Source organism: Helianthus annuus, chromosome 5, assembly GCF_002127325.2.
Source record: "Helianthus annuus cultivar XRQ/B chromosome 5, HanXRQr2.0-SUNRISE, whole genome shotgun sequence".
NCBI classification, from domain to species: Eukaryota; Viridiplantae; Streptophyta; class Magnoliopsida; order Asterales; family Asteraceae; genus Helianthus; species Helianthus annuus.
Window position 1 is genome coordinate 79,879,445 of NC_035437.2, and position 24,639 is coordinate 79,904,083.

At 42.4% G+C, this 24,639-nt stretch overlaps 2 protein-coding genes across 2 annotated transcripts; one reads left to right on the forward strand and one right to left on the reverse strand.

Annotated features, from left to right (window-relative positions):
* The first annotated feature begins 9,379 nt into the window (after nt 1-9,379).
* On the forward strand, nt 9,380-10,947 carry LOC110943247. Its single transcript, XM_022184998.1, has 2 exons — nt 9,380-10,375; nt 10,831-10,947. Exons 1-2 carry the CDS (start codon nt 9,380-9,382, stop codon nt 10,945-10,947), a joined length of 1,113 nt encoding a protein of 370 aa, XP_022040690.1.
* A 3,954-nt stretch (nt 10,948-14,901) lies between these two features.
* Nucleotides 14,902-15,552, reverse strand: LOC110943246 (endoglucanase 8-like). The gene is made up of 3 exons (XM_022184997.1): nt 15,520-15,552; nt 15,323-15,376; nt 14,902-15,219 (listed from the first exon to the last, which is right to left on the reverse strand). The coding sequence occupies exons 1-3, from the start codon at nt 15,550-15,552 to the stop codon at nt 14,902-14,904; spliced, it is 405 nt and encodes a 134-aa protein (XP_022040689.1).
* Between the last annotated feature and the right edge of the window lie 9,087 nt (nt 15,553-24,639).

Sequence of the window (24,639 nt, forward strand, 5' to 3'; positions counted from 1 at the left end):
GTACGAGCTTTGTAGCTCACTATTTAGTCTGATCTCCCTGCACAAATACGAGATGCTCAGGTGGAAGCATTGAAACCGGAAAACGTAAAGGATGAAGCTTTGCGTGGCTCAAGACAACGATTAGAACAAAGGGAAGACGGCGCCTACTATGTAACAGGACGTATTTGGGTCCCACTACACGGCGGTTTACGAGAACTTGTGATGGATGAAGCACACAAGTCTCGCTACTCGGTACATCCAGGGTCGGATAAAATGTACCACGACATTAGAACTACATATTGGTGGCCTAGCATGAAGGCCCACATTGCAACTTACGTCGGCACATGTTTGACTAGTGCGAGAGTCAAGACAGAGTACCAGAAACCCTCAGGCCTACTTCAGCAGCCTAAGATACCTCAATGGAAATGGGAAGAAATTTCCATGGATTTCGTTACAGGCCTACCTAGATCCCAGCGTGGGAATGACACTATATGGGTAATTGTGGATCGACTCACCAAGTCTGCACACTTCCTAGCTACAAAGGAAACGGATAAGTTCTCCACTCTCGCAGACATCTATCTTAAAGAAGTTGTTTCGAGACACGGGGTGCCCACCTCCATCATTTCGGATCGGGATGCACGATTCACGTCAGAACTATAGCAAACAATACACAAATCTTTCGGCTCACGTTTAGACATGAGCACAGCATATCATCCTCAGACAGATGGGCAGTATGAGCGCACGATTTAAACTCTAGAAGACATGCTTCGGGCATGTGTTATTGATTTCGGCAACGGCTGGGAAAAGCATCTCCCTTTTGGTGGAGATTTCGTATAATAACAATTATCACACCAGCATACGAGCCGCTCCATTCGAGGCATTGTACGGACGTAAATGCCGGTCACCTCTCTGTTAGGCAGAGGTAGGGGATAGTCAGATTACAGGACCAGAAATGGTAGTCGACGCTACTGAACGGATTGCATAGATACGACAACGCATGGCGGCAGCACGCGACCGTCAAAAAGCATACGCAGATAAGCGTAGGAAATCGTTGGAATTTCAGGTCGGGGACCGGGTTTTACTCAAAGTTTCACCCTGGAAGGGTGGGGTTCAATTTGGTAAACGAGGCAAACTCAATCTACGGTTTGTTGGACCGTTCGAAATCACTGAAAGAATAGGCCCAGTAGCCTACAGACTGAACCTACCAGCTGAACTCGGTGAAGTTCACAATGTATTTCACGTGTCGAATCTGAAGAAGTGCCTGTCAGATGAGACCCTCATAGTCCCTTATAAGGAACTCACTATCGACGAGCGGGTGCAGTTCGTCGAGGAACCAGTTGAAATCACGGACCGGGATGTAAGGTCCTCAAACACAAGAGAATCCCTCTTGTCCGAGTTCGTTGGAACTCCAAACGTGGCCCAGAGTACACCTGGGAACGCGAAGATCAGATGACAGAAAAGTACCCCCAGTTATTCGAAACCAATGCAACCACTACTGAGGCTGAAGCTACTACTACTGAATTTCGGGACGAAATTCCAAATCAACGGGGGGATGATGTGACACCTCAGGAAAACACAACGATACAGCTTACCTAGCTTCCTCAGTGAGTGCGTACCAAATTTCGGGACGAAATTTCTTTTAAGTTGGGGATAATGTGACAACTCGAATTTCCAAGATTCTATTACGCATTTATTGCACGATAATTGTTTAAGTTGTTTGCTGCATGACTTGTTTGTCTCGCTAATGTGCACGTTTGTAATACGCTATATCGTGTTGTGATTGATATTTTATACTTGATGAGTAATGCAAGTGTTGTTGTTGTGCTTGTGTATGGTGTGCACTGTATGTGTATCGGTTAACAATACGTTTTAGTATTTACGTTATGATGGTACAATTAAAACATGGAACCTTGGGCTACTTACCCTACCCCACTCGAAAACACTCTAGCCGAACCCCCCCCCCCTCGAAATCACCCACCCATCACGAAAACACAAAAGTGTTTTCGTCAACCGGTGGGCCGGCCAAATCAACGCAAGGGCCTCGAGCCCAGTAGCAATGTTTTAACATCTTGTTCCCCACTATTATGAAAAAGTCTAATCACCAAAACCGAAACCCTAGAATACTCCTCCTGGGTGTGGCGGCAACTTCCAGCCTTCAAAGCTATTCCTTTCGAACAATCAGGTACCCTTTCCACCTCGGTTAGTACGTAATAATCAGATGTGATTTCTTGTTATGCTGATTTGACTGTTATGTGAATACTAGTTTATGTTTATCGAGATTCTTTGGCTGAGTTATGATGACTACCGATATGTTTATGTTTATCGAAATTTGATTTGCTAATGATTTTGAAAATGCAATCAAAATGAATAAAGATCATGTTGGCCTAGGAATTGGCGGATGACATGTGATGGTTATTATGGGTGCCACTAACTAATGCATATATATCTTTGATATGATGGCAGATTCCTTTTAGTATTGAAATAATGGAAATGCATTTGTTTGTTATTGAACCAACCATAATATAATATGATAATGATAATGTTTGTTAGGGATTTGATAATTCAAATGGGTGAATATAGGGGTCCAATGGGAAACCTTGTGTATGCTTGATTTGGTCCAATCATGTGTGAGAACTAAAGGGGTTGGGCGGCTACTATTGTCTTTTAGTGATCATATATGAACGTGCTTGTAAAATTCAGTTTTGAATCAAACAAAATACTTGTGGCCATGTGAAATACTTGAATGAGTATGTATGATGTAGACCACTAATAGTGTATGGTCCAATCACCTCTTGAGGTGATTTGTGGTGGCCAACCATGACTTAACTAATTAGACTTTTTTTTCCATGTATTACATGTTATAGTATTTGAATGATTAATTTATGAATTTTGTTGATATGACCAGAGGTTTGTATGCATTAAGGGACCGGCTTTTATGAAAATAAGAAGGTCCGAACTATATATGATGTCTCAAGGGTCCGACTTTTATTACGAACATGTGTCTGAGTTAGATAATGACCATAATTGTCCGATGTTTAAACCCCTGATGATGTCCGAGTTTCATATATATGTTCTTAAGTCCGAACTTCTTGTAATTAGTAACAAGGATCCAACCTTTTAATGATATGAGGGATGTACGGATTTCATAAGTATGATGTTCAATTAGAAACAATGAATTGCATATTGGATAATGATTTGTCTGTTAAGCTGTATTTGACACCTTGTTAAATCCTAGACTTCGCTATACCCGTGAAGTTTAATAACGCTACTAATGTACAGAGTGTCTTATCGGTGACGACCAGATTATCATCCATGTTAGACTGAAATGGGAAAACAAAGGCGTGACACATGAAATATGTGAATATGATGAACTGATTACATGATGTATGATACTATGTGTATGATCGTATGATACTGAATGCAACTATATGATTCTACGTGCGTGAACATTCTATGTGATATCATCATGTACACAATAAACACACACAACACAATCGCTTGGATATCAAATATGTGTAAACCCTAATTTGACGCAAACACTTACATCGAATCATGTGCAATATATCCTAGGTCGTGTGTAACGGACTTAGACGATTAACAAACCCTAGCAGCAATAACATACCGAGCAAACCAAGGTGAGTTCACACAGCCAAGGCATGGGTTCCCAGGGTGGGAATGGGTTGGATGATTGTTTGTGCATGCTTAAATGATACTTGTCGAACTGCCTTCGCACACACCCTGGTTGGTAAAGACTATGGTCGCGAACGAACTACTCAACTGCCTTCGCACACACCCTGGTCGGTAAAGACTATGGTCGCGAACTGATCAATTGCCTTCGCACACACCCTGGTCGGTAAAGACTACGGTCGCGAACTAACGAACCTAATCTTCGCACACATGCCTGTGAGGCCGCGATGGAACTGATACGATATGAAACTTGATTGAACAAACGCACTATTACCCAAACTAAACTATTAACTGTGAACTCGCTCAACTAGTTTGTTGATTATCTGCTGCATGCCTTGCAGGACCTTAGGTACATATTGGAGCTTGCACAAGGAAGGAGCAGGTCGTTGTGGGAATTGGATCGCGAACGTTAATTGAACTCATAACGACATTTGAGAATTTTATTACTATGCTTCCGCTACTTAAACAATGTTTGGTTTTGAAACATCAGTCATATCTTTATGAGTTGTATTAACTATTTTTGATTATTAAATACTATGTTTGATATGATTGATGGCTTGATCCTGGTCATGTCACGCCTCCAAGCGGTGGTACTCCGCGTGTGGGATTTTGGGGGTGTGACACATAGGTCTTCTGCACTGGATTGAGAAAGTCGAAGCCGTCTTTGCTGTCTGTGAGTATCCCCCTGCAAAATGGTTGAAGTTTGCTACTGGTACGCTTGAAGGAAACGCGCTTTCCTGGTGGAAGGCGCAAATTCAGATGTTTGGTTTGGAAACCGCTAATGCTACTGCGTGGGAGGATTTCAAGGACATGATTGAGGAGGAGTATTGTCACAGAGATGACATTCACAAGCTCGAAAACGAGTACTATGAGCTCAAGATGGTTGGATCAGAGATCGAGGCATACACCAAACAGTCCAACGACTATGCTGCTGTTTGCCCAAACATGTCTCGACCTATGTATCGAAGAATCGAATTGTACATCAAGGGTTTGGCTCCAGAAATTCGAAGCCATGTGACTGTAGCCAACCTCAATACCATTCAGCCGGTCGTCCGTCTTGCTCACAAACTCACTGATCAGGCCGTGGAACAGGGCAAGCTGCCCAAAAGGATCAGTGCTACTGCTGGAACTCCTAGTGACAACAAGCGTAAGTGGGAAGGAAATCAAAGCAAGGATGCTAACCCCACTCAGGCCCCAACCCAGCAAAGGAAAACTGACAACAACAAGGGCCCTCAACAACAGGGTGGCTATTGCGGGAACCACCCCAAGTGCAACAAGTGCAATCGACATCACAGTGGGCCTTGTGGGAAAAGTCAGTGTCAGCGATGTAACAAGATGGGGCATGAGGCCAAGGACTGTAGGAGTCCACGTCCCGCGGGGCAGAACCAGCAGCAGCAGCATCATGGGAACGTCAAGGGTTGTTTCCAGTGTGGAGCTGAGGGGCACTTTAAGAAGAATTGCCCTGAACTGAAGCAGAACCGCAACAACAATCAGGGAGCTGGAAACAACGATCAAAACAACAATGCTGGGAATGGTGCAATGGGGAAGGGCTTTTGTGATTGGAGCTGGAGAAGCGAGGAATGACCCCAACGTCGTGGCGGGTAAGTTCCTACTCGATGATCGTTATGTTTCTGTATTATTTGATTCCGGAGCCGATGCTAGTTATGTGTCCCTACGTATTAGTAAGAAGCTTAAGCACCCGCCTTCGTTACTACGTTCTAAGCATATCGTCGAGCTAGCTAATGGTAGAAACATTGAGACCTCACATGTTATCAACGACTGCAAGCTAGTACTATCTGGTCAGACCTATAGCATCGATCTTTTCCCTATTGCTCTTGGAAGCTTCGACGTCGTTATCGGTATGGATTGGTTATCCAAACATCGCGCAGAAATCCTCTGTCAAGAGAAAATGGTCCGCATTCCCCGCCGTTCTGGCAAAACCCTCATCGTGCAAGGTGACAAAGGCGGAGAAGTAACAGGCATCATCTCATTCTTGAAGGCCTAGAAATGTTTACAAAAGGGGCACACCGCTATCTTAGCACTTGTCACCAACACTCAGGAAAAGGAAAAGAGGATTGAAGATTTTCCAGTGGTACGCGACTACCCCGAGGTATTTCCTGAAGAACTACCTGGTCTCCCTCCCCACCGTCAGGTCAAATTCCGAATCGAGCTAGCTCCCGGAGCAGCGCCTATAGCTCGTGCGCCTTATCGACTAGCCCCCGCAGAACTAAAGGAACCCTCTACGCAACTGCAGGAACTATTGGATAAAGGATTTATCCGCCCTAGTTCATTACCCTGGGGAGCGCCAGTATTCTTTGTTAAGAAGAAGGATGGCACTTTCCGAATGTGCATCGACTATCGTGAGCTGAACAAGGTTACCATCAAGAATCGCTACCCTCTCCCACGTATCGACGACCTATTCGATCAGTTGCAGGGATCGAGCTACTACTCTAAGATTGACCTACGATCGGGCTATCATCAGCTAAGAGTCCGTAATGAAGACATCTTCAAAACTGCATTCAGAACTCGTTATGGTCATTACGAGTTCCTTGTCATGCCCTTTGGAATGACTAACGTGCCTGCGGTTTTCATGGACCTCATGAACCGGGTGTGCAAGCCTTACCTCGACAAATTCGTGATCATGTTTATCGACGACATCCTGATCTACTCAAAAAGTCAAGAAGAGCATGAACAGCACCTACGCCTTATCCTCGAACTCCTTCGCAAGGAGCAACTGTACGCCAAGTTCTCGAAATGTGACTTCTGGCTTCGAGAAGTCCATTTCCTTGGGCACGTGGTCAATAAGGACGGGATTCACGTCGACCCAGCTAAAATCGACTCTATAAAGAATTGGCCTACGCCCAAAACCCCTACCGAAGTTCGCCAATTCTTGGGGTTGGCAGGATACTATCGTAGATTTATCAAGGGGTTCTCAAAGATCGCTCAGCCTCTCACGGCTCTCACTCAGAAGGGTATGGCTTACAAGTGGAATGAAGCTCAGGAGTCCGCTTTTCAAAAGCTAAAAGATAACCTCTGTAGTGCTCCTATTCTCTCGTTACCTGAAGGTACCGATGACTTTGTGGTTTACTGCGATGCGTCCATTCATGGGCTTGGTTGCGTGTTAATGCAACGCGAGAAGGTTATTGCCTACGCCTCCCGACAACTGAAGACTCACGAAAGGAACTACACTACACACGACTTGGAACTGGGAGCAGTGGTTTTTGCGCTTAAGATATGGAGACATTACCTGTACGGTACCAAGTGCACTATTTACACCGATCACAGGAGTCTCGAGCATATCTTCAAGCAAAAGGAATTAAACATGCGACAACGTCGATGGGTCGAACTCTTGAATGATTATGAATGCGCAATAAAGTACCATCCAGGCAAGGCCAATGTCGTGGCAGACGCCCTCAGCCGAAAAGACACTACACCCAAGCGCGTGCGAGCGCTACAACTTACCATCCAGTCTAACCTCCCTACCCAAATTTGAAATGCTCAGGTTGAAGCTCTGAAACCGGAAAACATCAGGGCTGAGTCCCTGCGAGGATCGAGACAGCGATTAGAGCAAAAAGAAGATGGCGCGTACTATGTGACAGGGCGCATTTGGGTTCCACTCTACGGAGATTTGCGTGAACTGGTGATGGACGAAGCCCATAAGTCCCGTTACTCAGTACATCCTGGTTCGGATAAGATGTACCACGACTTAAGGACTATGTATTGGTGGCCTGGCATGAAAGCCCACATAGCAACATATGTCAGCAAATGTTTGACCTACGCGAGAGTCAAGACTGAGTATCAGAAACCAGCGGGCCTACTCCAACAACCAGAAATCCCGAAATGGAAATGGGAGCAAATTTCCATGGATTTCGTCACCGGCCTACCTAGATCTCAACGCGGGAATGATACTATTTGGGTAATAGTAGATCGATTGACCAAGTCTGCACACTTTTTGGCTGTTAAGGAGACAGACAAGTTTTCTACCTTGGCGGAGGTTTACTTAAAGGAAGTAGTTTCGAGGCACGGGGTGCCAACCTCCATTATTTCCGACCGAGACGCACGATTTACTTCCGAGTTGTGGCAAGCTATGCACAAATCCTTTGGCTCACGTTTGGACATGAGCACCGCTTATCACCCGCAAACGGATGGGCAGTCTGAACGCACCATCTAAACCCTGGAAGACATGCTTAGAGCATGTGTGATCGATTTTGGCAAGAATTGGGAGAAGCATCTACCGCTAGTAGAGTTCTCCTATAATAACAGCTACCACACCAGCATTCAGGCAGCACCCTTCGAGGCATTGTACGGTCGTAAATGCCGATCGCCTCTTTGCTGGGCGGAAGTTGGTGACAGCCAGGTCACAGGCCCAGAACTAGTGGTAGACACGACGGAGAAGATTGCCCAGATCAGACAACGCATGGCGGCAGCTCGTAACCGTCAGAAAAGCTATGCTGATAAGCGTAGGAAACCGCTAGAATTCCAGGTCGGGGACCGGGTTCTACTTAAAGTCTCACCCTGGAAGGGTGTGGTTCGTTTTGGTAAACGGGGCAAGCTTAATCCGCGATATCTTGGACCATTCGAAATTACCGAAAGGATCGGTAAGGTCGCTTATAGATTGAATCTGCCTGAAGAGCTGAGTGCGGTGCATAATGTTTTCCACGTGTCTAATCTGAAGAAATGTCTGTCAGATGAAACACTCATCATTCCCTTTAAGGAACTCACTATTGACGAACAGCTACACTTCACTGAGGAACCGATTGAGATCATGGATCGAGAAATCAAAAACCTCAAACGTAGCCAGATACCTCTCGTGCGAGATCGTTGGAACTCGCGACGTGGCCCCGAGTTTACCTGGGAGCGGGAAGACCAGATGAAGTGCAAGTATCCCCAGTTGTTCCCAAACGAAACCCCCAGCACTGAAGCTACAACCGAATTTCGGGACGAAATTCCAAACTAACGGGGGGATGATGTGACACCCCGTTGAAACACTCTCACACGTACTAGCTTGACAGTGGCTGCCTTAACTTTCGAGACGAAAGTTCTTAAAACTTGGGGATAATGTGACACTCTAGTTTTCCCGAGTAACCCTCTTGTATTAGCAATGTGCACGCACGAATTATTGAATTGAAGTTGTGATTATCTTGTTATGCTATGTGTTGTATGTATGTATGTATAATATATATATAAGTGTATAAATACTAGTGGGCCGAAACCATGACTCGAGACCACTCGGTCTCGAGTGAACCGTAGATGGTTGGGGCCGGTTGGGCCGCAAACCCCCTTTGAGCCCACTCGAAACCCTTGTAGGGTGCACCACCCACCGAGTATAAAACCCCTCATCCACCTTCTCCCTTACACTCTCACACACTCTCTCCCTCACTAAAACCCTAGCAACACCACTCTCTCCTCTTACCTCGGATCAAGTGTAGCAAAGATCAAGCCCTTGTCCTAGCTCGAAGGTCCTCCTTTCGGTTGATTCCGTGCCATTCTCACACCAAACACCATTCGGTTAGCATTTCACACTTTTAGAATTTGTGAAGCTTGATTGATAAATGATATGCATGCTTTGCTTAAATGTTTTCCATGAATAATTTGTATAAGTAAATAATGTAGATGATCGGTTAAGGATGTCGAGTGATTATATGTTCTTGGTTGAAAATAATCTACATGTTAGGAGAACTTGAAGGAGAAGGTGCCGGTGAATTTTAGGGAGATGGAGTCTTCTGAGGTTGTTGATGGAGCTGATGTTGTTATTCCGTTGGCTTCGGTTAAGCAAGTCATGGACAGGTATGCAAACACTCTCTATGGGTATTTTTTGGGTAAACGGCTAGCGTTTCCGGTGGTGGATTACTTTGCTAAGAACAATTGGGTTAAGTATGGTCTGGATAGATTGATGATGAATGCGAATGGCTTCTTCTTTTTTAAGTTTAAAACTAAGGAAGGGATGGATAAAATGTTAGAGGATGGGCCATGGATGATAAGAAATGTTCCGATTATCTTGAAGATGTGGTCGGCCTCTATCAAATTAGAAAAAGAGGATCTTAAAGCTATTCCGGTGTGGGTAAAGATGCACGATGTGCCGCTTACAGCTTATACCGAGGATGGTCTTAGTTTGATTGCATCAAAGATAGGGGTGCCTAAGTTGTTGGATACGTATACTGCTACGATGTGTGCTGATTCTTGGGGAAGAAGTAGTTACGCTAGAGCTCTTATTGAAGTGCAGGCGGGGGCTGAATTAAAAAGAAGTGTCACTGTTGCCATTCCATCTTTAGATGGTAATGGTTATTCTAAGGTGGAAGTCAAAATTGAATATGATTGGGAGCCTTTAAGGTGTTCGGGTTGCTGCGTTTTTGGTCATGATGATTGTTCGTGCACAAAGAACCCTCAGGTTGTTCCAATTGGGGATTATGGGAAAAAAGGTGATGATTTTCAGGTGGTGGGTGCTAAAAAGAAGAAAGCTACTACTCAAGGGCTTCATATAAAAAATCAAAAACCTAAGGTAGTCTATCGTCCGGTTGTCAAACCTAAACCGAATGCGGCTGTGAAAAATTCGAATCAGGTTTCAACGTCGAACCCCTTTGATAGTCTTAAAGATGACGATGGTAATGGTAACATGGGGGGTCGAGTGGCTGGTAATCAGGGAGGTACCACCGTGGGTCGGGTTGAGAAGAAACCTTCAAGGGACGAGCAGGAATCGGATGAGGAGGAGGTCGAAGAAGTCTACAACGAAACTAGTGCATTTATGACATCGGGTACTCATCCTTTTTCTTCAAAAGCCGGGGCAAGCATCTCTTCTTCCAAGTTCTCGAATGGATAGACTGTCTGCTTTTCGTCTGAAGGGGCTGCGGTTTTGTGGCTACTTTATTTTTCATGATGGTGGTTGACATTATGTGTTTTGTGTTTTGCATTGTTTGTCTACTAGATGTCGAGTCATGATGTATAGTAGACTAGGTATTTGGGGTTTATAGGTCTTTGGATTTGTTTTGTATTACATATATGGGGCATGTCCTGTATATGAACTAGTGTGGAACACATCCTCACTACTTGTACTTTTTTGCGGTTGCTTTTTAATAGATTCACCGGGGTAACCCTTTACCCAAAAAAAATAATCTACATGTTGGTTATGTGTTAAATTGATTATGAATGTTTTTTTTTTGGGTAAAGGGTTATAATAATGGTGTGCAAGATTCATATGACAAATGCATAAATACACTTGAATCTAAGGATGAAAATCGGTGGCTATGTGCTAGATTAGGACCGATGTTGATGATTGAATTGTGACCCGGTTTGGGGTTATGTTGGAATGAATGAACATAGGTTGATAAGATGAACATGTTTAACTTAAAATGATGAACTGTTTGAATGTGATATGAATATGATATGAAGATTTGAATTGTTGTGTTTGATCCATTTTGGTTAAGTGTTAGACAAGGGAACATGTTTGTGAAACCTTATTGGATAGTACATATTGGCATGAAATCAGAATTCTGTTGCGTAGTACAATTCGGGCAGATGCATCAGAATCAGCAGGTAAACGACTCGAGACCAACGGTTGCGACTCGAGACCATGAAGCTGCAACTCGAGACTGCAACGGTTGCGACTCAAGACCTGTTCCAAACGGACTTCAGGGACTCGAGACCATCAAGGTCTTGACTCGAGACCACATCGTGACAACTCGAGACGGGACTCGAGATCTCCGGGGTTGCGAGTCATGCCTGCACCACTCGAGACCAACCATTACAAGCCGAGACCTCCTGGTTGCGACTCGAGACCGCATGTTCTCGGGTCGAGACCACCTTGTCTCGACTGGGCTGTTCACTTTAGTTATTGGGCCGTAACGTGACTTGTTTGGGCTGCCTGTTTAACTGAACTATGTGTTAGTTGATACTGTTGACTGGTCCAATAGTAGAACAGGCCCAATAACTCTACATGTAACTGTATGCATGCTATGTGTTAAATTATGTGTAAAATATACATGACATTCTCTGTACCCAAACCTGACCTATACTGGTAACCATGTTAGGACGTGGTGACCAGCGTGTTTGACAAGTAACCTAATCTGCTGAGCAACCCAAGGTGAGTTCACACCCTAAAAGCATGCGTCCCAAGGAGGGACACAGACAAACTGCCAACTTTGGGAAAAATACTTTTGAACTATTATTTTTCGGGGGAAATCCGAATGGGTATTTACTATCTCCGGGGGAGATACGTTTGGATATTATTTGTAAATCACAACTAGCCAAGCTAAACGAAACTCTATCACCTTAAGTCCCTGCTTACAGTACCGATTAATCGCCGGGGGCGAACGGGTTATTAGTTGATAGCGCTCTTAGGTTTGACAACCTCACACCGTGACCGGGGGAGATCGGGCGTGAACTAGTAGACCTCGCATCTTGGTCAATGACGATAGACATTGTCTCGGGGCCCAACAACTTTCCGTCAACAGTTTCGGTATCTACAGTTTAGTGAGCTTACAGATGGGGTAGCTCCCCACAACGTGATTATAAATGCTTTATCTAAACAACTTATGTTTTTGAAAACTAAAACTGGACAACTAGTGAACTCGCTCAACTTTACGTTGACACCTTACTGCATGCTTTGCAGGTACCCAGTGATTCAGGAGCTTGCAGCTTGCGGATGTGTAGTGGTCGTCTAACCCGTGTGTTGGGTTCTAAACAAACTTGAACTAAGAATCTTGTTCTAAACTATTTTGTCTATGCTTCCGCTACTTATCTGAACTATTACTTAAACTTAAATACTTTTGAACTTTGATTATGATATTTGCCAACCTTGTGGTTGGTGAGTATTACTTTTGTTATTAATTAAATTGCTCAGTATAATTGGTGGCTGGATCCTGGTCAGTCACGCCTCCAAGCGGTGGTGTTCCGCATGTGGATTTTGGGGGTGTGACATTGGTGGCGGCGCATGACAAACGACAGAAGCAGCGAAGGCGCCGTTTCCGACGACGCCAAGAACGACGGCGGTTGGGGAGTTGTTCCTCACAATAGACTGGGTCCGAGGTTTTCTCCGGTAAGTTGGTAAATCATCATTTTTCTTTCAGAATCTATGTTTCTCCGCAAGTATTCGGTGTTTCAGGCATTACGAAAATGATGATGGCAGCGGCGGTCAGTTGGGGTGATGGTTATTCTAGATTCGGGTTATAATAATTCCAGCGTCGATTCAGGTTTTACCATGGCCCCGAGTGTCATTGTGACTATGAGTTACTTCTATCTCAGATCCGATATTCGGGTTCGGGATTTAGCGGGTCAACAGTGGACAAATGGTCAACATTAGTACGGTTCGGGTTCACAATTTCAGGATTCGGGTTCGCGGCACGGTCAGCTCAACTCAACAGTTAACCATGGTCAGAATCGGGGTTTCGGGTCAAACCGGGTTGACTTGGTCAACACCCGAGTCAACTCGGGTCAATATACGGTCAATCGCGGTCGAAACCAGACCCGGTAAAGTTTACCGACGCGAAATTAGTATAGATCGTTATAGTTTCTAGTTTTTTTATATACTACGCGAATCGAGCTCGACCGGTCAAAAGTTTATACATTAGTGTTTTATTTACGATTCTTGCAAAATTTGCGAAAAGTTATATATATCTTGTTTGTTGATTTATTGGTTGAGTTTTGAAAAGAAAATACGACGACTTTTTATTGTCGGGTTATTAAAAAAAACAGAGGAAACTCTGTCCGATTTTTGTAAAAATTCGAAACCAAAACATAGTTATATTGTTAAACGACACTTGTTGAAATCTATGTCTTTCTAATAGAATAAATAAAAAAAATACATTTTATTTTTACGACGTTACAAGTTCACGAAAAAACCAATATTTCATTTGAGATAAATATAATTATTTATATCTATTTCAAACGTTTAATATTTGGAAGTCGTAAATTGTTAATATAATTATTTACATTTCTTTCAAACGTTTAGAATCCGAATTCTTATAAAGTGAATATAATTATTTATATTCGTTTTAAACGTCACGTTTTCGAATATATATATATACTAGTAGGAAACCCGCGCGATGCTGCGGTGGTGACAATTTGCATCCCGACACTCGTTTATGTTAGTTTATCAACCCTCATGCGATATATTGTCTAGTACTTTTATTTTCTAATTCATATCATATGCAAGCTTTATCTATGCCATAAGCATTACATAAATCAATTAAGTAAAAGGTCGCAACCAATGGGGTGGTGGTCCATTGACAAAGGCAAAACCTTTAAAAACACCTAGGTTGGGAAGGGGAAGGTCTTGGGTTCAAGTCTCACAGACGACAGGGGATTAAAGAAATTAGCCGATAAAAAAAGTAAAGGTTGTAAACATGAATAAGAAAATGTAAGTCATATGTAATAAACCAACACACAAAAAGAAATATAGATTATAAACATAGCCATTTAAAAATAAAAATCCGCATGTCAACAACTTGTATTGTGATGAGATAAACTTTAGACATATGCCTTACACATCTTAATTATTGTATAATATCTATGTTGGTTTTCTTATTCGTAGCATCGGTTTGTTTTATCTATGTCATGAGTCTTGCAAATCCTTGAATGAAAAAGTATCTAGTACTTTCATCATCACATACGATGTGGGATGGTTTATCGCCAAAACCTTTTTTGTGCATCCAATAATAGGGGTGAGCAAGTTTAGGTCCGGACCGAAAATATACCCAACCCGACCCGAACCCAAGAACCTAGGTATTTAGTTCGGTTCCAATTTTTCATATAAAGTCGGGTCGGGTCGGTTCTCGGTTCTTTTCATGGTGAAACTCGACTTGGATCAATGGACCGGAACCGACCTTGTATTTACGGTAGTGAATTGGTTCTGTATTTCATGTTTGATCGGTTCTCGGGTCGGGTCGGGTCGGGTAATGGTCGGGTAGGGTTGGGTTTTTCCTTTTGCTCACCCCTCTCCAATAACCTAATTGCCTTTATTATTTTTAAACATATCTTTAGTGTTAATTATTTACCTTCTCTAATATGCTTGGACAAAATAACTTGTCTGTCAGACAACCCATAGCAAAAAAGAATCGACATCCATTTTCACTTGTTAGTTCTCACCTAACGCGCTGCTACACTTTCTGGCGACCCAACTTACATTTACCAGCTTAATAAAAAATACATTTCGAACTAAAACTTTAGCCTTGTGCCCTTATCTCACGTAAAGAAAAAGCACAATTTGGATTAGTTGGGATATCATGTGCTTGCTTAGTATCATCATGCCACGTCAGATCCAGGGTGGTTCTGGTTCTGATCAATCTTATACACCATCCGCAACAGATCCATATCTTCCGGCCTCTCCCAACAGTTATGGTCCGAAATAGGATCCCCTAGTTGAACATAACCGGCGTCTGTTGTACTTGCTTTTAATAAGTAATATGTTCCCCATTTTACTGCCATAATCATGTTTCGGAGCTCAGCGCCCATTAACCACCCAAAATTGATTACTCTCCATGCCAGCATTGTTGCGAACGCCATTAGAAAATTTGACTTTATGTTGCCTCCGGCGCCGTAGTAACCACCTATCAGATAAACCTGTAAGTTTTTAGAGTTAGTGAACTATTAAACAAAAATAGAAACAAATTCATATCGGATAGTATAATATCAAACAAAAACAAAATGAAACGCACAAATGCACCTGTGTAGTACTGAAATTTACAAATTTAGAGTATGCACGGGCGATAATAGTTATCTAAATTTTGTAATCATATATTATATAATAGTTATCTATGAAAGCATAAGGACAGAAAATGGTGGCAGGTCAACCTTGTGACTCATCTTGTGCTTGTCCAACCCACCCCTTTGCCACCTACAATGACTAATGTACTTTATTACCTTTTGCAAAACTCCTAAGGCCAGAAGTTCCATTGAACAATTGTTGGCATAAAGGGGAAAAGATTTCATGACTCTTTCCCAAGTAGTATAGCACATCAGCTGCAATTACATTATTTATTTTAGTTAGAGTCGAATATTTAATAGCTACATAAAAAAAGAACATAATGAATGGTACTAAACATTGACAAAAATTCACCCCGACAATACTAAACACTGTTGAAAGGTCCTAAGCTTTTAAGTAATGTTACAAATGAAATACATGTAAACTAAACCACTATTTTGCCGATGAAAGTTGATGAAAGTTGGTTAGTTTATCTCATAAAGCTAGATCCAATGAAACCAAATTATTTCATAACTACCTCTAAACCATCATCATAACAGTTAGTTAAAAGCGCTAACTACCATCATAATGATTCAAACTCAAAAGACAGCCATATATTTTCGATGGCGGTTCATCAAAAACAAATCGTAAAATAATTAGGTTAAACAAATCAGGCCTACTATTCTTACCTGTTATCGATTTCAACAAGATCCGGAAACAGAGATTGAACAAACAAAAGCAATGATAATTATCCATAGATAAAAGTAAAATAATAAACGATGATTATTATTGCCATCATCAAGAAAGGAAGTGGAATACTCAGACGCAATAAGAAGTATTGCAATATTCTTATATACTCAGACGCAATAAGAAGTATTGCAATATTTCGAAAACTATGGCTTCTCTCTGGCGATCTTGGCGACTCCATCTGTGAAACCCTAGTTCTTGATTTCCAACCTGAATCGTGATTGATCTGGGTTAGGGATTGAGGTTTTACCTTGGTTTCTAGTCTTTTGATTTCTTGATTAGGGTTTTCGTTTGTTTCTGCTTAGGGTTTCTTGTGTATTGTCGCCGTGGGGTTTCGTTTTTGGGTTCTTAGTTATACGTGTTTTTGCTTGCATGGTTTGCTGCTTCTTCTGCTATGGATTCAAGAAACATGTCTACTCAGGATGATCGTAACATGTATGCAACTTTTCCAAAGGATGATAGGGGAAAGCCGGTTTCTGTTGGGGGTTTTTCGTCGGTCAACTCTGGCGGCGATAAGGGTTTTGATGATTTAGGGTTTCGGTCGTTCTCGGATAGGATGTATGATGATGTTTTCATTACTTCGAAGCCTGTGGAGGTTCCGGATTTACGTAACAAAGCGTCCATGTTTGCTAAACCTCTGAACATAGATGGTAACCCGATAATGCCGAGGAGGGGTAGTCAACAACCGATTAATGTCATTGACGAATTGGAAAAGATCACCGTTCCGGTTCAGGTGGGGAATACAGATAGTGTTAAGGATCAGGAGATGAACACAAGGAATGTTTCTTATGCTGCTAAGGTAAAGATGAATGCTACGCAAAAAAGAGAAGTTAAGTTCAGAAAGATGGATTCTGTGGAGAGGTTTGAAGACGCGGATGTGGTCATTCCGAGAGAGGTCGTCCGTCAGGTTCAGGAGAAATTTGACAATGTTCTGTATGGGTATTTTTTTAGGTAATCGTCTCCCGTTTCCTGTCGTGGAGTACTATGTGAAGAATGTTTGGTCGAAGTTTGGCTACTCAAAACTTATGATGAACTCGGATGGTTTCTTTTTCTTCAAGTTCGACACGAAGGAAGGTATGACCAAAGTGCTGGAAGGGGGTCCATGGTTAATCAGAAAGGTTCCTTTGTTTTTAAATGTCTGGTCGCCATCAGTTAGTTTGAAAAAGGAGGGTATCAAAACTGTTCCGGTATGGGTTAAAATGTTCAATGTTCCGATTTCGGTATACACTGATGATGGTTTGAGTTTATTAGCGTCCAAGATAGGAAACCCGAAACGCCTCGATGGCTACACGGCTGATATGTGTGCGGATAGCTGGGGAAGGAGCAGTTTGCTCGGGCTCTAATTGAGATAGATGCGGATAACGAATTGAAAGATCATATTGTCGTAGCCATCCCGAAGTTGGATGATGATGGGTACGTTACGGAGCGGGTGAAAGTTGAATATGAATGGCAGCCACACCGTTGTTCGGTTTGCTGCATCTTCGGACATAATGACCAGACTTGTGTTAAGAACGTCCATAATAAAGAGAAACAAGTGGTTATTGATGAGGAGGGCTTCACGGTGGACAAGAGAAAGGTGGCTCGGGGGGGAATGATGCACAAAAAGCAAAAGCCAAAACAGAAATTTGTTTATCGTCCTAAAGTGAACAAGTATGGGCCGAGTACGTCAGGCACGAAACCGGATACGGAGAAGGTTGCTAACGATGGTAAGGTACATACTCATAACCCTTTTGATGCTTTACATATGGATGAGGGGGACGCGGATGTCGGTGACACGGACAGAGTTGGTAATGGGAAATCGGGTAGAGTAGTTTATAATGGGAAAGATCCTAGAGTGGATGAAGAGGTGGTGGAAAAGGTCCCTACTGAAATGGCTGAATTTATGCGAAGTGAGGGGCAAAAACAATCTGAGGGGGCAAGCACTCCCGGTCACAACGGTGTTAATGGATAGTTTGGCTGCATGGAACATAAGGGGTTTGAACCGACCCCTGAAACAAAGTGAGGTTCGGCTTTTAGTGTCTGAAAATAAACTTTCTGTTTGTGCTCTTCTGGAATCTCATGTGGATATTTCTAAGCTTGCTAAGGTGTGTAAAAATGTTTTCCGGTCTTGGAATTGGACATCGAATGGAGGGTTATGCGATCGAGGTACGAGAATTATTTTGGGTTGGAATGCCGATGTGGTTGATATTATGATCCTGGCCCAATCGGAACAAGTCATCCATGCTCAAGTCGTCTCTAAAGCTGATAATCAGTCTGTGTTTGTTTCGTTTGTGTATGCTAAGAATAAATATCAGGAGAGAAGAACGTTGTGGGAGGATCTTTGTAAGCATAAGGGGTTTTGTTATAACAAGCCATGGGTCGTAATGGGCGATTTTAATTCCGCGTTACATTTAGAGGATTCATTGAATGGTCCCTCCACTCCATCAATTGGTATGAGAGAATTTAACGACTGTGTTCAATATGCGGAGTTAATGGATATTAAGGGTCACGGTTTACACTACACATGGAACCAGAAACCATCGAATGGTGGTGGGAATGGTGTTGGGCTGCTTAAAAAAATCGACCGTGTGATGGGTAATATGAAGTTCTTGGAATTATTTAAGGATGCATATGTCTTATATCACCCGTTCCGGATTTCTGACCATACCCCATGCATTCTTAAGATTTCTCCTCCACCCAAGGTTCGGCCGAAACCATTTAAGTTTGCTAACTTTATTACCTCCAAGCCGGAATTCAGGTTATGCGTGGAAAAGGAATGGGCTAAGCGGGTGGATGGTTATAATATGTTTGCGGTTACACAGAAGCTTCGGAATCTGAAGCCGGATTTGCGCAAAATTTTATTCAATCAGGGGAATTTGCACGATAAAGTGGCTGATTTGAGGAAGCAGCTTGATGATATTCAGATGCGGATTAATGACAATCCGCTTGATGCCAATCTTCGTAATATGGAAGCTCAATGTCTTAAAGAGTTTCAGATTGCGGCATATGATGAAGAATGCTTTCTTAAGCAAAAAGCTAAGGTGGAGTGGCTTTGTGCGGGTGACTCGAACACTAAGTTTTTCCATAATAGTGTTAAATGCAGGAATGCTAGAAATAAGATTCACACTATTAAGGATGTTCATGGGACTCGGTACGATGGAGAAGGCATTATGGACGCTCTGGTCGCTCATTACGCTAACTTCTTAGGTACCGAGGATCGGGTTGCTCCTATTGACTTGGATGACATTTGTGTTAATAAGCTAAGTAGTGCAGGTGCAACCAATATGGTTCGGCAAGTTACTCGAGAGGAGGTAAAAAATGCTATGTTTAGTATTGGAGTGAACAAAGCCCCTGGGCCGGATGGGTATACATCGGCGTTCTTTAAGTCTTCTTGGGATATTGTGGGTGAAGAAGTGTCATCGGCTGTGTTAGACTTTTTTAACAATGGCAAGCTGTTGAAACAAGTTAATCATACAATTTTGGCTCTTATCCCTAAGGTGGATACGCCGGATTCGGTGCTAGATTATCGTCCGATATCTTGTTGTAATGTTCTCTATAAGTGCATAAGCAAGGTTATCACTGACAGAATTAAGGGGAGCCTGGAGAATTTGGTTAGTATTAATCAGTCCGCCTTTGTTCCGGGTAGAAAAATTTCCGACAATATTTTATTAACCCAGGAACTCATGCATAACTATCACCTGAATAAGGGGCCGGCTAGATGTGCGTTCAAGATTGATATTCAAAAGGCGTATGATACGGTTAGTTGGAGTTTTTTAGAAAAGGTGCTTAAGGCGTTTGGTTTCCATGATAAAATGGTGGCATGGGTTATGGCGTGCGTTTCTACGACGTCGTTTTCTCTAAGCATTAATGGAAACTTGCATGGTTATTTTAGAGGGAAGAGGGGGTTACGACAGGGTGATCCTATGTCCCCCTACCTTTTCACGTTGGTTATGGAAATCTTATCGTTACTTCTTCAGCATGAAGCTGCGTTTGGTAATGGATTCACGTACCATGCTCAATGTGCTAAACAGAAAATTATTAACGTGTCCTTTGCCGATGACCTGTTTATTTTCGTTCATGGGGATGTGTTGTCTGTGGGAAAGGTTAAAAAGGCTCTTGAGGTATTCACGAATGTTTCGGGTCTTGTGCCGAGTCACGCTAAAAGTACGGTGTATTTTTGCAATGTTCCGTTGAATGTTCGACAGCAAATTCTTAATTTGATGCCGTTTCGGGAGGGTTTTCTTCCGGTTAAGTACTTGGGCGTTCCGTTAATCTCAACGAGGCTGATTTATAAAGATTGCAAACCTCTAGTTGATCGGATGGAGAAAAAGATTGATAGTTGGCTGAATAAGTCGTTGTCTTTCGCGGGTAGATTGCAACTTATTAACTCGGTTTTATCATCCATGCATATTTATTGGGCGTCAGTCTTTATTATTCCGGCTAGAGTTATTCAGAACCTTGAGAAGTTCATGAGGAAATTCCTTTGGAATGCGGGGACTCAGGGTAGGGCGAAAGCAAAGGTGGCTTGGGTAGATGTGTGCTTGCCTAAACAGGAGGGTGGTCTTGGTATTCGGAGCATTGCGGATGTCAACAAGGCTCTAATGACCAGCCATATTTGGAGCATTGTCACTCGAAGGAAGTCCCTATGGGTGGATTGGATCTATGACTATAAGTTGAAAGACCGTAGTTTTTGGGATATTCAACCTCGTGGGAGTATCAGTTGGGGATGGCGGAAAATATTGTCCATTCGAGACATAGTTCGTCCGTTTATTTGGAAGGAGATTAGGAGCGGGCTGAATACGAATGTGTGGACCGATAATTGGTGTCACATTAGTCCTCTAAGCTCTTTTATAACTCCTAGACGCATTGCTCAGGCGGGGTTTTCCATGTCAGCTTCGGTAGCGGATCTGATTGATGGTAATGGTCAATGGAAGTGGCCGATAGCGTGGTATGATCTTTATCCGGTTTTAATCGATTTGGAGGTTCCCCAATTAACCCATAATATGCCTGATCGTACAGTTTGGAAGGATTTGGAGGGTAAGTGTTGTTGGTTTCAGTCACTAGAGGTTTGGAATGTGCTAAGATTCCGTGCAAGTCTTGTGCCGTGGGTTAATGGAGTTTGGTTTGCTCAATGCATCCCAAGACACTCGTTCCACCTATGGTTGGTAATAAAAAATAAGCTTAAAACTCAAGACAGGTTGGCTGAGTGGGAAGTAGGTAGCGCAACGAACATGAATCTCATGTGTTGCCCCTTATGCAGAAATGATCGTGACTCTAGAGACCACTTGTTTTTTCAGTGTTCGTTCTCGGCTACGGTTTGGCAGCAGATGAGACCGATGGGGTTCTTGGATCAGGTTGATGATACTTGGCAATCCATTATGGATTGGATGTTGCTTCATGCCTCGTCGAAGAAGGCGGAGCATATTGTTAGCAAGTTGGTAATTGCGGCGACCACTTATTTTATATGGCTTGAGAGGAACAATTGTTTGTTTTCAAATGATCGGGCTAAAGTTGAATCTGTGGTTGGGAGAATCAAGAGGACAGTCAGGCTTCGACTTATGGGGTTTGACTTCAAAGGTGATGCCAAAGTTGACAGGATGTTAAGGAATTGGGAGATCGCGGAAAGTGAACAGGAGGAAGATCCGGGTTAGCGGCTAGCAAGCTTTTGGGTGTGTTCTTTCTCGAGTGTCGGGCTCGTGGCTTTGTTTTTTTAGCTGGTTTTTGTTGTTGGTTTTTTTAGACTTTGTGATTGTCTTGGGTTGTGTTTTTCTTTGTTGTTTCCTAGGCTTCGGGTTGTGGAGCCTAGTTGGTGTGTCATTCTGGCATACCCTTGTACTTATTTGAGTTATTTATAAAATTCACCTGGGGTAACCCTTTACCCAAAAAAAAAAAGTAAAATAAACAAGAACCATACCCTTGGGGTTTAGAGGAGCCACATCCCAGCCAAACCTCTATCGTTTTCTAGGCCTGAGATCTAATTAACACATCAGAAAGCTCTATAACAATAAAAGTATGTCGTTTCCTCGTATGCAGCTTATACTCTTTCCCCCGCCTCCACCTGAACGCTAATCGCATATAACTACCCAAACCCTAGACCTCCCCTATCACCGCCATCATGCGATTTAGTAGGTTTTGACCCAAATCGGGTTTCGCTCAGTCGTTCGTTCTATCCACCAGACCTGTCGTTGGCTTTACACTAAACCCTAGAGTTGGACCGGCCGTTCACCATCATCAGTTCTCTCTGTTTCTGTGTGTACAGGCGTGTGTGTCTGAAGGGGGACAAAAGATGAAATTGGGGGAATGAAAGATTTATGACTGGTAAATTGTATTTTAAAAGTATCAAACGTGATTGGATTCAAAATTTGAATCTTCTTTTTTACAGTAGCCACCCAATTTTCCTCATTTTGATTCATTCACAAAAGAAGAATAGATGCTCACCTTTAACCCTTCTTCTTTAGGTAAACTCTTAAACTTTCAACATATCCACATTCTCTCTCCAATATCTATTATATATAGTAATAGATATATATATATATATATATATATGTATATATATTTACTTATTTCTATCCTACGAGAACTACAACGGTATATTACTGAATCACATACGACGTCTCGAATTACGTACCATTATTGATTTACGTATTTCTAACCACGAAGACTTCGTAAAATATATTTATATTTATAAATATAAGTAGAGATATCCTAAATCACTGTTGGTGCACTACATCTATTGATTTCGTCTTAGATCGAGTCTTTCATTGTAATGTATAGATCAGGGCGCGTTTTACGAGAAAACTGGAGAGTTTACGTGGTTTAAAGTATAGGTCCGCTTATACGGACATAGTAGGTTCTCTTTTATGTCAGGTCCACTTATTCGGTCATAATAGGTTAGCTTATTCGTCAGGTCCGCTTATACGGACATGCCGTATAAGGGAACCTATCAGGTCGTAGGATCGGATTCTGACCCGAACGAGTCAATCAGAGGAGTTTGATCAGATACAGGTGCGGAAAACAAGTACCTGAAGTAGAAACAGCTAGATATCTTCTTAATTCTCTTTTCTGATTAATTTGACAGCTTTTACAATCGTTTCTCACACCGGCAGCACCTCGGTATGGAATTCTAGATCTTACAAATGAGGTCCCCTTATCCGGTATATATAGGTGAGGAGGTCCCCTTATACGGCATGTCCATATAAGCGGACCTATCAGGTGCTGCCGGTGTGAGAAACGATTGTAAAAGCTGTCAAATTATTCAGAAAAGAGATTTAAGAGAATATCTAGTTGTTTCTACTTCAGGTATTTCAAGACCATCAGGTAAATTCAAGATCATCAGGAATTTTTACGAAGTGATAAAGCTCATTTGAAAATTCGAAGAAAAATGGACGAAGATTTTTACAACGCATTCACTACTCCGAGTACCCCAATCACTGCTGTTCAAACCACAATGCTCGAAAACGAAACAGGGACTATGCAAAAGCCTCCCAAACTAATGAACATCGAAGAATTTAAAGGTTGGGAAGGTCGGTTTGAGAATTGGGTGCAAGCAAACTATCTTGATGCTTGGGAATTTGTCGAGACAAAGTATGTTAGACCTTTGAATGATGATGAAGAACCCGTTCCGATAAAAGATCTTACTGCTGATGCTAGGAAGAAGTACAAAGATGAGAAAATGATGCTAAGTCTTCTTCAACAAGCAGTGAAAGAAGATATTATGGTGCTTTTACAACACAATGGAACATCATATTCGATTTGGAAAGCATTACGTTCAAAGTTTAGGGGAAGCGAAGAGATGGTTAAGAGCAAGAAGTCGCTTCTAAAGAAAGAGTTCGATTTGTTCCGTGGGTTAAAAAATGAGAGTACTAGAGAGATCATTGAACGATACTGTAATTTGCTTGCCAACATGAAAAGGTTGAGTATTGAGAAGAGTACTGATGAGTTGATTGAGAAACTTGCTGATGCGTTGCCATATGAGACGTGGGGCACATACTTGATGATGCTTAGAAACAAGAAAGGTTTTAGCAATCTGACACTCAGTAAGTTCATTGAAAAGATTGAGGCTCAAGAGATGGAACAGAGAAAAGTTATCCGAATGAAAGATTTCGATGGTGAACAGGACATCGGGCTGTATTATAAGGCAGGGGTAAATGAGAAGAAATCTTCAAATCTATCTCCTAAGGTTGAGACTGCCTACAGTGCCAAGAATTCATCTGGAAGTCCATCATCTGGATCAAACAGCAAAACCAGTTTCACACCATTTTCATCTTTTGATCCAAATATTTCAGCAACTAAAAACGGGAGAAAATTACAGTGTAACATTATGTTAAATCTTGAAAATGATCAAGATTATTCTGAGGAAGTTGCCAAAAACCAAATGTCTTTGTTAGGAATGGTTTTGGAATCTTACATTTGTTTTGTTGCAGGTCGTATCGGCAATCCAATGTTAACCAAAGAAGACTACGACCAGATAGATGCTGAAGAGATGGAACTGATGGACATAAAATGGTGTCTGGCTAGTGTTTTACGGAGAGCTGAGAAATTCAAACAAATCACGGGGAGAGATGATCTTCGTG

Coding starts and splice junctions, on each gene's coding strand:
- LOC110943247 (XM_022184998.1), top strand. CDS start 9,380: ATGGAGTCTTCTGAGGTTGTTGATGGAGCTGATGTTGTTATTCCGTTG. Junction 10,376..10,830: donor AGGAATCGGATGAGGAGGAG/GTCGAAGAAGTC, acceptor TTTTGGGTAAAG/GGTTATAATAATGGTGTGCA.
- LOC110943246 (XM_022184997.1), bottom strand. CDS start 15,552: ATGGAACTTCTGGCCTTAGGAGTTTTGCAAAAG. Junction 15,377..15,519: donor CCTTAGGAGTTTTGCAAAAG/GTAATAAAGTAC, acceptor TACAAAATTTAG/ATAACTATTATCGCCCGTGC. Junction 15,220..15,322: donor TAAATTTCAGTACTACACAG/GTGCATTTGTGC, acceptor AAAAACTTACAG/GTTTATCTGATAGGTGGTTA.